The sequence below is a fragment of the Lottia gigantea genome (genome assembly GCF_000327385.1).
Source record: "Lottia gigantea unplaced genomic scaffold LOTGIsca_10, whole genome shotgun sequence".
Classification (NCBI taxonomy): Eukaryota; Metazoa; Mollusca; class Gastropoda; family Lottiidae; genus Lottia; species Lottia gigantea.
Window position 1 is genome coordinate 3,236,883 of NW_008706747.1, and position 15,257 is coordinate 3,252,139.

The window sequence follows — 15,257 nt, forward strand, 5'->3', positions numbered from 1 at the left end:
AATGCCTCACTAATTTACCAAGATCGAGTCACAAAGCAAAACTCCCCAATCAAAGATAACGGTTTATTGGCTTTTTTGCGACCTATTCAACCGATCCCTTTCAATTTAGTTCCTTTGTTTGACCCTTCTGAAGTATTTTAGGGATTTCTGAATGCGACTTGTAGCTAGTTAAAGGGGCAATTCCACTTACTAAAAGAATTTAAAATTTTTACAAAAATCTACCCAACAATTAAATTCAGTTGGAATTCCGTTGGAAAGGACAATTTAAGACGGCATTGGCAGTGTTTTTGATGTTAATTTTTCTGAATATTTGTAGGGGATTCCTCAATCCGACTTGTGGCTAATTAGAGGTGTAGGCTATAGCTCCATTTATTTCAAAATAGTCTAATCTGTAGGTTCGAATTTCGCATCATTTGTATAATTATTTTAGACGCCAAAGCCAGTGCTTTCGATGACTGCTTTTCGCTATAACTCCCTTTAATTTTATACCATTCAAGTAAAATATTATTTTCTCTTTGTTCCCTGATCCTTCCCTTTAAATTCTAAAACTAAGCTCCATTGTTCGGTCCATCCATTGTACGACGTGTGTACTCGAGGGCAGAGGTTTTTATCCCTAAGCGTCATGGTGTAAATCGGAGAACAAAGGTCCCCCAGCGTCATGCAAGCTGGGCAGGAAGAGAAAGTGGCATATTTCACAATGTATGCAGAATTTACAAGTTATGTCTTTGTTTACGTAAAGTCTTTGTCACTTTTTCAAATTCCATTGTTTTATTGGAAGCATAAAACTTGTTTGTTTGTTTGGCAATTTTCACTTTTCCACCAAAGAATGTTAGACGCTTGTAAAAATTGAGAGAAATTAAATTAATTATTATAATCGGACAGCCCATAAAAAGTCAATCGTTTAATTGTGGTCTGAACTCTCAATACGACAACATGAGTTATTTCCCATCTCAACTGATTTCGACGACGAAAATAACGTATTGTTGTTGGTAAAACCTTTTTATATTCGTGCAATTTGCAGTTCATAAACTGTTGTTGTCGGTCGAGGTTTGAATATTTTTAGTCAGATGGTTGCTTTGATCGTGCTAGAAATATTAGGTTGGCGTAGGCTCGCAACCAGACTTGATTCTTTGGAGGAACAAGTAATATATCAGTAGAGGCAATGGTGTTTAGTTTCAGTAATGGAATTCTCTCGGGGGGGAAGCCATTTTTCGGGTGGTGCCTTCTACAGCTACAGGCCTGGTTTGTGGAGAAAGATGATTTGACGTCCCCTTTTGGAAACTTTTAACTAACGAAGTTACAAGCGCAGTGTACGGGCGCAGGATATGTTATGACATATGTGTTTTACTGACCATTGGAACCACATAATCAGCCACAAACCCCCCAACAACACACACACACACACACGAGTCTCCCACCCCAGAAGCTTTGGGTTAGCTACGGGCGTGGGGCCGTAGAATAACTATTATGTCTACATAAAGCGTCTTTATCAAAAGTTGTTTTTACATAAAATTCAAGGCATGAAATTTATTTAGTTCATTTGAATGCATTTGGGTACATTTTGGCATTTAGGTTGTTCTTGAAAAATTCAATGAGAAAAAGAAAATATGTCAAAAATGTAAAATTGGTGGTTCTTTTCGACATATGTGAGTTATTTTTTCGTTTTTAGACAGTCACTATAGCACTGGCTGCATTTATATGAAAGCAAAATTAGGCCAACAAAATCGCCTTCTTGAAGTCTACAAGTAGGATTGGGTTGCTACGGAGCCCCTTAAGCGCAATTTTCAATAGGTTGCACTATTCGTTGAAATGAATTTTAATATATAAAAATAGAAAGAATGTTGGTAAAAAGTGGTTGGCGTTTGGCATGATGGGTTGCACTATTGACCAAGGTGCGTCCTTATATAAAATATACATAAAAAATCACAAAATAAACAAAAAATGAGCTCTCGTTTGGTAGGGTGGTTTCACTAAACTTCGAAATAGGTCTTATAAAGAATAAACAATGAGCGTTTGTATGACATCTTGGAATGCATTTACTATTTGCCTTGATGAGTAACATTAAAAGTTTCATGGTTGTCATATCGTGGGAAGGTTGTTCTTTTTACCGGGATGAGTTGAGATGAATTGATACGGTCTCCAAAAATCTCAATATTTCATATAGTTCGAATATTGAAAAGGTTAGACTATTTGACGCGATGAGTCTGATATAAATGTGGCGGCTATTGTTAATATGGATGCGTTTGAATGTGGGTGTATTTCAACACAAATGAGTTTGTATATAAAAATATAAAACATGGAGTTTGTTCCCTTTTCGCTGAGTGATTGGATTTTAGTCCAGAAACATTGGCCATGCTTTCATGCGACATATTGGAAAGTTTTCAACGAGATTTCTGGATAAAGTTGAATTTCGTTTTAACATGGAAACAGGCAAATGAATTAGTGGGGCAAGTCCATAATGAAAGGGTTTCGCTATTCATCGAGATGCTCCTCAATAAGAAACTTCTTCTCAACTGAAATTTTAGCACAACTGTCTAGCAATCTTGCAGAGGGTAACCTTTCGCTTAACTGGCAGTATGTGTTCGTTCGAGTGTCGAAACGTCCAATAAGGTCGCACAGCGCTCGGGAGTCCGGACCGGAAACGTACTGCCCTCCCATTATATACAGATACCCTTGTAAATGAAGCAAACCGAAGTGAACACGTTCGAATTTTGGTATCCTAGAAACCAGTTCACTATTTTCGCCATCGCAGAATCGCAAAATCTGTCCGTCAAACAATACAATGTATATTTGATCGTCGCACACTACCGACCTAGTTAATTTGCATGTCATCGGAAGTTCACCTATTATGGTCGTGCATTTTAAATTCGTGTCGTAACACTGTATCGAATTCGTGTCCGATTTGGTATTTGTTTCGCCACCGAATATGAAAATTTTGTCCTTGAGAGCGGCAGCCGACACAGAGCTCACTGGAACTGCTAACTTAGCCACTTCCCGCCATGCATTGTCCTCGAGAGTATATTCTTCTATCACATCCAACACTTTATCTCCTTCCGGTCTCTCGCTGTTAAATCCACCAACCACATACAACCTGGAGCCCATAGCAACCATAGCATGACGTCGACGACCAAAATTCAGTTCCGGTCCGCGTTGCGACCACTTGTTCTTCTTTGCACGGTATCGCAAGAAACACCTAGGCCTTGCGCCACCACCGGACACAAATATATCGTTGTCGTAGACGCAAGTGGCAAATTCTATGCCAGGATCGTAAGGAAGTTGAGCCAAATGAAACCACGCATGTTTCTGAGAACTGTAGGCAAGAACGTCCTTGGATCGGACGTATGGTGGTTTAGGAGTTTCGCCCCCTGAAATCAGCACGAGAACGTCTTCCTTGGTTGAGGTTTTTCTGTACAACTTGTAAACGGAACTGAAATCGTGGCGTCGGGACGGAAGCAACTGGAAGTTCTTCGCTTCGTCTATGATCTTAACACAATCGGCATTCTTTTTGATAAAGTCTCGTTTTTCCAGCACGTCAACGATGTATTCCGATTTTACTAAAGAAAGACGCAGATGCGTGAAAATGTTTTTCAAATCTTTTTCGCGGTTTTCCAGGTCATATTCGACCCAATCCACAACTCGGTCGCAGACATACTCTTCACTCGGACATTCAAGGTTGTCTTCCTTGACCACCATCGCCATTTCGTCTGCGTCCATTTGGTAAAACTCTGACGATTCGCACAGTGACACAAAATTGGAGAGAATCCTTTCTTTCGACTTTTGCTTCAGTTGCGCACAATTCAGCACCATTGCTTTTCTGTATGCTTCCACACAATTCGCATCGGTGATTTTTCTGCAGACGAAATCCTCACTTCGTTTCATGAGGCATTCGATTTGGAGCAGAGCCGAGGCATGAAGAACTTGTAAGGCATTTTCCTCGTTCACGATGTCATATCCGGAATAAATGTAGTTCACAATAGATCCAAAGATGTCTGCCGAAATCCCATGAATTGATACGTCACCTGTGATGCTTTCGCGCATGCCCGAAGAAAACATGGCGTCAAAATATGGCGACATGGCGGCTAAAATAGCACGATGACATTTAAATGAACGTCCTTCGACATCAATGGTGGTATCGGAATGGGCATGGCTCGACATCAACCTCTCCAAGCCAGATGACAGTGTGTTCATATATTGTTGATGCCACGTGACTGCTCGCTGCGCCATCTTGGATTACCCTGTCACTCTGAAAAAGAAAAAAAAATCCATTAAAGTGGCGTCCTACCGACAGTTGTGGTGTCTGTATTTCTCGCAAACTTGGCGGATTATGACATCACTACCGCAAATACCATTGACGCTTAAAGATATCCTATTGTAATATTGTAAAGAAGTTTTCTAAAGATTTTATTTGTATTGATGACTCTGACAGCATCGATTTGTACCATTCCAATGTTTGGTCAGACGTCTGTGACACTAAAAAACTTCCAGTTTTATGACGATCGCAAACGCCTTCATATTCGAAGCTTTTTTGATTATGACTCAGACCTAACCCATTTTTTTTTACAATGTTTGATATAGAGCCAGTTTAACCGCACAATGAATTTATTGAAGTGGGCTTAAATTTAAAATTAAAATTTCTTAGTATTCAAATGGAGGTGTAAAGAACCCATTATACTTGGTTGAAAAGTCTTTATTCAAATTCAACAGGCGTCATTTCAAACGTTTTTTGCCAAACTCTTTCTAAGAATATTATAGATTGTAAATATTCAATTGACGTAGAGGGTATAGAGTAAAAAAATTATTAAGCGACCTTATAACTTTGAACTAAAAGTACTAGCTTATGTTGGACAAGTCACGCGATAGCAGGAAGTAAAGAAAAAAAAACAAACATCCCGAATCGTCCTCAATAAGTTGCTTGCTTGTTGGATTGTCGTCTGTTAGGCGATTAGGTGCCGTGGGTTCGAATCCTGCTCAATCCTACTTGATAACGAGGGATTGTCGTCTGATAGAAAAAATTCTGATGCCTGTGCTTGTGCTTTCGAGAGTCGGCCCAGTGTCGGTTTTCACCCATAATACTTATAAAATATTACTCATTGTAAAACAAGATAATTATCATATTTCAAATGATCACGAATGTTAGTCTATTGGGTGTGTACTATATCAGTTTTTAACAAAGATCCATTATTACACATAAATTTTTTTACTAATTTAAAAAAAAATTAATATCTTATCCCCTACAGTTCATTTTTGGCGTCACAATTTATTCACGTCTCATTATTAGCTGTAATAAGAGCCAAAATGTGGGGAAAAAGCCAACAAGTGGAAAAAAGGGGCCAAATTATGAGAAAAGGGAGCCAAAATGTGGGGAAAAAGCCAACAAGTGGAAAAAAGGGGCCAAATTATGAGAAAAGGGAGCCAAAATGTGGGGAAAAAAAGCAAAAATGTGGAAAAAAAAGAGCCAAAGTATGGAAAAAAGGTGCCAAAAGGACAGAATCCCAGTTCTCAATTCGGCTAAAGGTAGCCGTTCAATAGTTTTTTCAAAATAGTGAATATGTCCAGTACAAGGGGAGAGGATTGGGGGGGGGGGGGGGGTGCCCTTGTAGTGGGATAGCTCTTTTTGTGTTGGGAGGGTGTAAGGCTAGATCCGATAACAAGCAAGTTTGAACGTATGGTTGGTTTGAGTGTTATAGCACAAATGAATGCCATACTTAATACTTGTACAACGAGGTAGGGTCTGGTAGGGAAGGGGGGAGGGGAGTCAGGAGTATTTTCATTTCATGGGTCTGTGAAAAAGGTTCTGCTACAGACACAGTTCCTGGCAATGTTCTTTAGATACTATCGACGGTAGAGGGAGTAGAAGCAATGACTTAGAGGAATGAATTTGAATGAGCCACAGCTGGCAAGGGCAGCAATTAATTAAAATCTATTGCATTGAATAGAGAAAGACGATGTCGGCGAATGAATGAAACGAAATCGCGATAAGAACGGGGTAATATTAATTCCACAAAGAGGGACGCATTACAAGAGATAATGAGGGGGGGGAGGGAGGGGGGTGCGAATATTTTGTTTAAAATATGAACGAATAAGGGCTATTCCATGTTGACAACACTGCGAATTACTAAAAATAGCACAGAACAGTGAAATGAAGTGCACATAAACCACACGTTTCCCTAAAATATGCTCAAATGCGGATGCTATGTGAATCATGCATTAAGGTACGCCCTAAAATACATTGGTTATCACAGCTAGGGTTAGCTCGACATCCTGCTGACGTTTAGTTCACCCAGACCCTAAACCAAAACAAAAGAAATTCCATAGTTACCTTGAATGTCGATCATTTCTCGTAACCACTATTGAGTCAATGAATTCGCCATTAAGACGTCTTGTCGAATCGATAAATATCTCACGAAGTAGTCAAAGCGGCCATGTTTATTTACGTATAGAGAAATACCCGAGCCAATAATAGATAGCGGAACGACACGACCGACCAACTAGAAACATATAGTATAGGCCTGTTGCTAGTACATCAAAATACTTCCTCTTTCACTTACTATAGTTTATATTACTATTACTATGCAGATGTTTAAAAGATGCGTTATGCATATGGGATTTATGACGTCACTAAACCGGAAATAACATGGCCGACTAGCTATATACATATTGTATAGGCCTATTGCTAGTGTACTACACCAAAATACTTCCTTATAGTACTATTACTATGTAGTTTGAAAGGAAGATGCGTTATACATAGGGTATTCGTGACTATGCAGAAGTTTGAAATGGAAATTACGTTATGCATCAGAGGATTCATGACGTCATTAATCCGGAAATTAAGTAGGAAATCATAATACTTCTACTTTCAAAGCTTAAAGGCGTACTTCACTGTATTTTTCTGGCCAATGTGCAACGTTGCTGTGCAGAAATTACGTTATGTATAGGAGGTTTTGTGACGTCACTATAACTGAAATAACATTGGAACCATTTTTAAAACGGTGTTCTTTACTGTATTTTCCCTGGCCAATGTGCAATATACAGTAGTCAAAAGGAAATGCATAAGGGATTTGTGACCTTACTAATTAGGGAGTACGTATTACTAGATGACATGTAAATCTTTTGGATATGGGATTCGTGACGTAGCTTAGCTGAGATTACGTCACATAGAGATTGTTTTAACGAAAATGCCCACTTCAACACAAGACGGCACAAGTAAATGGCATATAGTAGTACAGATGGTTTCATCATTCGATAAAACAATAATTTAATCTAAAACCCTACACGCTAATAAGTAACTCACAAAAAGAATTCTTTTAGGCCGGAGTACAAATGCAATGAGATACAGGACAAAATCCAAGTCCACAATTTATGCGGCACCAAATGTCTATGTTTGCATCACCTTGGTATCTGCCATTAGCAACGCAATTTTCGGTGGGCAGGTCATCGTCCAGGCATTTGCACATGGTCTTAGGGCAAAATCCCATCAAACAATTGTTTTTGCAGAGCATATCGGCCTTGGGCTCGACTGTTCTGAAACGGTCTGTCGCATAACAGTTCGTATTCATTGGCGGTGAGTCGTCCGTTGGATCTTCCGTTGGTGCATGCGTTTGGTCGTTTTGGTTTGTAGTTTGGCTCACTACGTCTTTCGTCTGATCGTCATCAGTAGTTGTTTGACTTATGGCAACGGGTGTTTGGCTTACGGTAAGGGGTGTTTGGCTTACGGTAAGGGGTGTTGGGCTTACGGCAACGGGTGTTTGGCTTACAGGCTGACCGCCACTAGCCAATATCTCAATATCGGAACAAGCGTAAAACTCTTCTTGAGGGCCGCAACCCAGACATGAGGTTCCATTTTCAGCAGTGCCGTGATTGTTACCTGCAATGGATACCATACATTTTATTGACACCGAGAGGGTGGGGGGAGGGGGATTAGTGGGCATTGCCTTCTAGGGTGTGATAGAACAGTGCCTCATTGAAAAGGGATACTGAATCTGTGAAGTCCCACCAACCGACATCCATTTATGCTAGCCACAAGGGGAATAACCCATGTCAACACATTCATACTTACCGCAACGGTACATCCATTGCAGAACGCATTGGCTACAAACTAAATCCTCGGGTAGCGTTAAATCGATATCATAATTTCCTAACCGATCGTCGATATAATACTTCGTTCCGGATCCGTCGGCCAATTCCAAGGCATATTCATCCAGGCATTCGTGGGTGGCCATACGGTTGACGTCGTTGTTCGGACACACTTTGAACACGAAGTAGCCACGATGGTTGGCTGTAATTTGTATCGATACCCGGATGACCTGTCCAGAAACGTAACTTCCGCTGATGATGCCGTTAGCGTATCGTCCGCCTGCTTCGTGATGCCGTGTACCATTAAACGGATTTCCACAAATTCCGCATTTGCCGCCCAATTCTTGCTGTACCTGAAACGAAACAATAATTCCGAATGTATTCCTTTGATATACAATAAAATGGACTGAATTTCGTCCATGTTGAAAATTTGTCATTTGCGCAAGGCTGCCCGTCATCTAAAAATGTAAAACTCCATTTCGTTTCGTTTCCATTTCAATATTTCAAAAATCAAATGCAATTTGGATTCAGCTTAACGGAAACTGTCAATGATTGCCGAACGTCCGTTATCTTCTTTTGCTCTCAGGGCGTAAATATTTCATCTAGATTTCTTACCGCAAATCCGCCGCAATTTAGTTCATTGTCGTTATAATCCGGAGGGTTGTTGTATCCAAACCGGAACATGGAGGCCCTTGACGGAGGTTCTATCATCCGTCCGTGGCCGGACACCTCTCCGACTCCGACTGCAAACATTATCACCAAATATTCCAGCATCGTCCTTTAATCTGAGAAAAATAAGTAAAATTGATAATCCGTCCAAAAGGAGAAAACATCATTTCGTCTTTAAAGGGATAGGTGCGTCAAATGTTTTACCGATCGTACCTTAGTCTCAGAAACGGAAATGTTTTAAGCTTAAATAATCAGTAATAGTGTTCACAGCTCACCATCAAAATATGGAATGGTACAAATTGATGCTATCGGTGTCCCAGATACACATACAAAATTTAGAAAACCTCTTTACAATCCCTTTAACTAACCGTTCATGTCTTTTATCCTTTCCAATTTTCTTATCAACAGACATTTTTTATAGTTAATTTCAACTCTATTAATTCAAAAACGCTTTTTGCGTTCATTTGTGCGGTTATAAGATAAGAGCTCTGCCTAAATTATTACTTAAATGTTGGCATAGTCCTTACTTAATATTTAAAATCATTCAAAAAGCGTTTGATTAGATAACTCTAGAACATAAGAAGAATCAAACAGAAATGTACTTACCTATTCTTTCGCTTTTGAGTGAAAATTCATAAATGTCCAAGCCAAATGATAATAAAAAAAAAGCCCTAAAGACTCGAATAATCCCCAAAAAATCGTTCAAATGACGTAAATAGGTTATACGGATGTTTTTTCATTAGTAAAAACACAACGACCTATCCCACAGTAATTCCGTTACAATTACAAAGACAATGCGCACATATCCAACGTTTCCTAGAAAATCATCGATCCCCGATCCTTCTTAACGTCAAATCTGATCTGATATAAAGTCCTATTGTTCGATTTTAGGTATCAATATGATAATCAAGACTTAAGATCAGCCTCGAGGCAATGTCAACATGGTCCACGAGCGTTATACAGAGATAGCCGAAAAGTTACGGAGATTAACGGAGGTAGCCGAAAAGAGTCACAGAGATTGGCGGAGATAGAGGAAAACAGTTACGGGGATTAACGTAGATAGCCGAGGACGTTTACGAAAATTAAAGATAGCCAATGAAAGCTACGGGAATCAACGGAGCTAGTCGAAGAACGTTACGGAAATCAACTGAGATAGTCGAAGAAAGTTTGGGGGATGAACTTTACCAGCTGATAGAGCTCAATTTCAGATATCTGTTTATTCGTCTAAAAATTTACTTCACCGACTGATAGAGCTCGATTTCAGCTATCTGTATAGTCGTCTTAACATTTACTTTACCAGCTGATAGAGCTCAATATCAGCTATCTGCATAGTCGTCTTAACATTTACTTTACCAGCTGATAGAGCTCAATTTTAGTTAATGACTTCATATGTATATCTGTAAGGGCTGAAGGGATAATTAACCAAGTCTCTGACGTCGATATAGGAATGGGGCGGGGCAAGTTTAGAATAATCCCCACCCCCTAAAACGATCGGCAGCACCTGATGCATCAGACGTCTAAAAAACTTTTCCGTGATATAATCTACACAAAATCCGCATGCAGAATCCATACCTATCTACCCGAATGTACTGTCATCGACACAATTTCCCGCCATCCATGCAATTCCCGCGGTTTTTGTTGACGACACATCTCCCACGTTATACTCCGTTTCGCGCTCGATAACTCTTCCATAAGGAAGGTAAATATCAGAATCTCTTCTGTACGTCGCTGTCCAATTAAAAACGCCGTTGAATCTGGCGTCGTTGTGGCAATTCTTGCTGTACGGATCTTGACTGAGTAGAATCCACACTTGATCACTGCGTCGATAAACCGGAAGTTCGGACTATCGAACAAGGAACGTGAATATTTATTAGGTTGTTGTGGTGAAACAAAACGACGTCTGCTGACTTTAGGTCCGACTTGTTATGTCTGAGTTCACAATTCGAAACCGGGCATTTTAGGAACGCCCTATTACCAATGTAAGTGCCCCACGTTTTATGTCCAAACCATTGAGTCCACAGTAAAATCTGTAAGGTTTTATCTACGTTGCGTTTGATATCCGGATAAACACGGACGAATGCGCTACGATTCCGGACTCTATAATCAAAGGAAGGTTTAGGAAAATTGATTTTCTTCATCAATAAAGACAATATCACTGCCAAGAACAGTTTAATTAAAAACTTCAACAATCGGGTACACCTGCAACTACCCCAACTTGTGTGTACACATGAATAGAAATTTTCCTCATTGTAAATCGCGTGGCGTTTCCATTCTTCATTCCATCATAGTCCAAAAGGTTTTCATATCCAAACAAGGGACACAAGACGTTTCATTTTACAAAATTTCGCAGAGAATCTTAAATTTCCCTCATTGCACACCGCATGGCATTGCGAATTTGCATTCATTGTTCACTAAATAAACTGTAGAATGCGAAACGTGATTTAATCGAAAAGTCCTTTTTATTGATACGACAGAACTTCAACAAGGCATATAGCTTATTCGTATATGAACAAAGAATTGTACTATCATTTCCTTTCAATCGCACCAAGGCTACCTTAGAATATTGTTCTACTTTCAAACAGGCTCAAACACAACAAATTATTCGGCAAATCCCGGCAGTTTCCGTAAAGCTTGTTCAGTAATGAACGAAATTCCTGTGTCCACTGAACTAGAGCCGATGGGCCTTAGTAGATAACAATGAAAGATGTATAAAAATTTTATATTTGCAATGAAATGAAAGCTAATATCAAGCTATTACGAACTTCGTCTGATACCTTAACTGAAAAAGTTACCTTTCTTGTACCATGGAAGTTTGTAATGCAATTTCAGACATCAAATTCCAAATCCATACCAGAAATTAGCCAAAGATAAGCATACAAAAACTCGAAAAGGGAGGGAGAAAGAGGATTTCTAAAAAATAACACGGACTACATCTACATTTACATAAAATAGAGTTATTTCCCCTTAATCGGAATCTAAGTTGCGATTCAATATGCGACAGTTCCTCGGGAGCGCCATGCCATGTCATGCCATGCATATAACGGGTCGTGAAAGACAGTAGGGAAGCTTCAACACTACGCCCAACCTCCTGATAGTCAGAATCGTCCAGTAAGTTTCAACTGGAACGGTCTAGTAAGTCTGACGAGTCGTCAAAGATAGTAGGAAAGCTTCAATACAACACCCAGCCTCCTGATAGTCAGAATCGTCCAGTGAGTTTCAACTGACATAGTCTAGTTAGTATAACGGGTCGTCATAGACAGTAGGAAAGCTTCAATACTACGCCCAAACTCCAGACAGTCAGAATCGTCCAGTGAGTTACAACTGGCGCGGTCTAGTTAGTATGACGGGTCGTCAAAGACAGTAGGGAAGCTTCAATACAACACCCAGCCTCCTGATAGTCAGAATCGCCCAGTGAGTTTCAACTGACATGGTCTAGTTAGTATGACGGGTCGTCATAGACAGTAGGAAAGCTTCAATACTACGCCCAACCCCCAGACAGTCAGAATCGTCCAGTGAGTTACAACTGGCGCGGTCTAGTTAGTATGACGGGTCGTCAAAGACAGTAGGCAAGCTGAATGTTTATTTGGACACTCAATCAAGGTATCAAATAATCCCGGGGTATTTATCGGCCTAAACAGTCTAATCAGTGTGTTTGACAAGTCCTAAACACTCCACTCTTGTCCGCTAATTAAATGAAAACAAACATTAAACGTCGCCTTAATACCTCTTGTTTTGTTAGAGTTAAGATTCGGTGTCTTTTTACATGAACGAAACAAATGGATATCACATTCGAAACAGTCTCAAATATCGTAAACACGAAAAATGTCTCGAATATTGCAATTTCGTGAAGTCGAAGCTGTCAGAAGTCTGAAAATACCTCAGATAATGCAGTGCAACTGTCCAAAATATCGTAACCACAAAAACTGCATCTTTGAATATTGTAAATCCAAAAAATATCTCGCATCCTTTTAACTAAAAGCTGGTTCAAATGTCGCTAAAGTACCTTGAAACAGCCAGTGCATTCGTAACTGTCTGCAATATTTTTAAAACCAAATCGTACCTCAAATACTGAAATTCTGTGCATTCGAAACCGTCGCATATATTGTAAATACAAAAAAATATCTCGACAATCGACGCTACACTACACTCAGAAATGCTCCATTCATTATTTTCTAGTCTCTCTGATCAAGAGGTTTGGACAAGATCCATCCAATAGAAATGATCCTGAAGCAAGGGTATGCAATGTTGGCGCCATGTACTGCCGTGGAATTAGTACGTAATAAAATACCAAAACCCAACTAACGATGGGACCTGATTGGCACTAGGTCATCCTGGTATAAGAAACATAGGAACCTGCTGGCCACTAACGGATGTCGGACAATTCGCATGTGTTTGGCCTACTGTAGTTTGTGAGGGCGACATCGTAGAGTCAGGTTTGGAGCGCGCAGTTGACATGGAAAGTGAAAATCACAAGTCGACGTTTAATATTTCATAATTTTTCATTTTCAGGACAAAATACAGACAACAAGACAACGAAAATAACAAAGATAAATTTAACAATATTTTACACGGGAATACATTTTGTCTTTATTTGAAGCAAGAAATAGTTTGGTGATTTCGACACAATGGTTGAGATAGTATAGCACGTCGTTTCACACATGTCGCTATACTGTTGCAAATTCAAAAAAGGCTTGACATTATGGAACTATTTTAGAATAGCGTGACGTTATAAATCCATTTCATAAATTGTGTGACGTTATGAAACTATTCAAGAATAGCGTGACGTTATGAAACTATTTAAGAAACAAACGTGACGTTATGAAACTATCTAAGAAATAACGTGTTAGTATGGGATGAGCTTAGCATAATAAAATAGAAAATTCTCGTCTTCAATAACAAAATTTACAATTTTTCTCACATATACATTCATATATTAAATTTGACATTAGGAATAAATAAATATTCATTGGCAAGAATGAAGATATAATTTCAAATTATGGCGAATTAAGCTTTACATTTAAGCTTCATTTTGGCTTTTTGAGACACAAAAAAGCTCAAATCACAAAGAGAACCCGATATATGTCCATCAAAATCACAATTCAGGAGTGTCGAAGAGCTGACAAAAACCGAGGAGCTGACAATAGCACAGCAGAGGTGCACTCTTCAAGAGGGGAGTCTCAAAGGTTCGGCTCGCATGTATTCTCTAACCGATGGGATGGGTCCCTGGCGAAGAGAGGGTACGGACATAGGGACACCGGGAATTAGATGGGTCCATAAAAGTTAAGTTCATATTTCCAAATATGTGAATATCTTAGTTATTCATTTTTCTTCATATTGAAAATCACCCTCTGTGACGTTTTGCACTTAGTAACACAGATATTGATGACATAAAACACAAGCCTAATCAATGTGCACATTAATTTCTTCATCGTCTGAACATATGGACAATTCATCACTGCTATCCGCCATATTGGCGTCACATGCTTTGTTCTCCTCGTATATGGGAGAAGAATGTGATTCCTCGCCGTCATCCTGGCGAGAATGAACCTTTCTATGTCTTTCTAAATTACTTTTATGACTTGTAGCGTAATCACAGACAGTGCAAACGAAATCTTTTTGTCCGTTGTGAACCGATAGATGGCGCTTCAATAACGCCTTTCGACAGAATCTTCGACCACAGTAAAAACACGTGTATCCATGGTAATGGAAGATCATCGCGTGTTCTCTTAACGACGCCTTCGTGGTGAACAAGATCCCACAACATTCTAAAAGTTTCGAACTCGCTTGATGCATCGTTAACATGTGACGTTTGAGATTGTTGCGTCTGTCCGTAGTGTATCTACATTGCGAGCATGGAAACACCTTCCGTCCGTAACCGTATTGTGAAGAGTAAGGGTCGTTTAACGGTCGTACTAGATTCGCAATCGTGTCCACTCGAGCAACTTTTTCTGCTACACTTGACGTAGGAGTTGTGTTGATAGGTTCACAGGGTGTTCTTATCGGGAGTTGTCGTTCTTGATTTGGTAATGGTGCAAGTGGTAGCGGAGTTATCGGTGCCTTTGGTGGTAATCCGGCCACAAAAGAATGTGCATTCGCATGCTGTCGTCTGACGTGGTCCAAAAGAGTTAAACTGTATGGCAAAGTTAGTGATGACATCGTTTTAGAAGCTACTCGTTCTTGTTCGGATAGTTTCCAAGATGGCGGCGGTCCTCCGATGAGTCCTGCTGGTACTCGACATGATAAAGAGTCCAATAAGGGAGGTCGTTGGTACATTGGAATCGGCCTGAAACAGAAAGAAAAGATAAAGATATTAATCACAAATGTTAGAAAAATCAAATTTTGCTTGCTTTGTTTTTGTTTTTAAATCGAAGAGGTCTGATTACCGAAAACTGGTACAATAAATTCACCAAATTAGACAACAATGATATTTGTAGTCTAAAATCGGCGTACCCTTTAAACTAGTCCGAAACACACGCCTCTATTCCAGCCTCTGATAGATATTTGAAAGATATCGG

At 39.6% G+C, this 15,257-nt stretch overlaps 3 protein-coding genes across 3 annotated transcripts; all 3 read right to left on the bottom strand.

Moving 5' to 3' along the window:
- Window positions 1-2,472: 2,472 nt before the first annotated feature.
- LOTGIDRAFT_109572 (hypothetical protein) lies at window positions 2,473-4,188 on the bottom strand (the record flags this gene model as incomplete). The annotated part of the gene is made up of 1 exon (XM_009046206.1): window positions 2,473-4,188. The coding sequence occupies one exon, from the start codon at window positions 4,186-4,188 to the stop codon at window positions 2,473-2,475; it is 1,716 nt and encodes a 571-aa protein (XP_009044454.1).
- Window positions 4,189-6,347: 2,159 nt separating this feature from the next.
- Window positions 6,348-8,847, bottom strand: LOTGIDRAFT_156189 (hypothetical protein; the record flags this gene model as incomplete). The annotated part of the gene is made up of 4 exons (XM_009046207.1): window positions 6,348-6,488; window positions 7,734-7,864; window positions 8,057-8,426; window positions 8,689-8,847. The coding sequence occupies 4 exons, from the start codon at window positions 8,845-8,847 to the stop codon at window positions 6,348-6,350; spliced, it is 801 nt and encodes a 266-aa protein (XP_009044455.1).
- Window positions 8,848-14,280: 5,433 nt separating this feature from the next.
- LOTGIDRAFT_97874 (hypothetical protein) lies at window positions 14,281-14,613 on the bottom strand (the record flags this gene model as incomplete). The annotated part of the gene is made up of 1 exon (XM_009046208.1): window positions 14,281-14,613. A coding segment is annotated over one exon (333 nt), but the record flags the coding sequence as incomplete, so codon positions are not given.
- Between the last annotated feature and the right edge of the window lie 644 nt (window positions 14,614-15,257).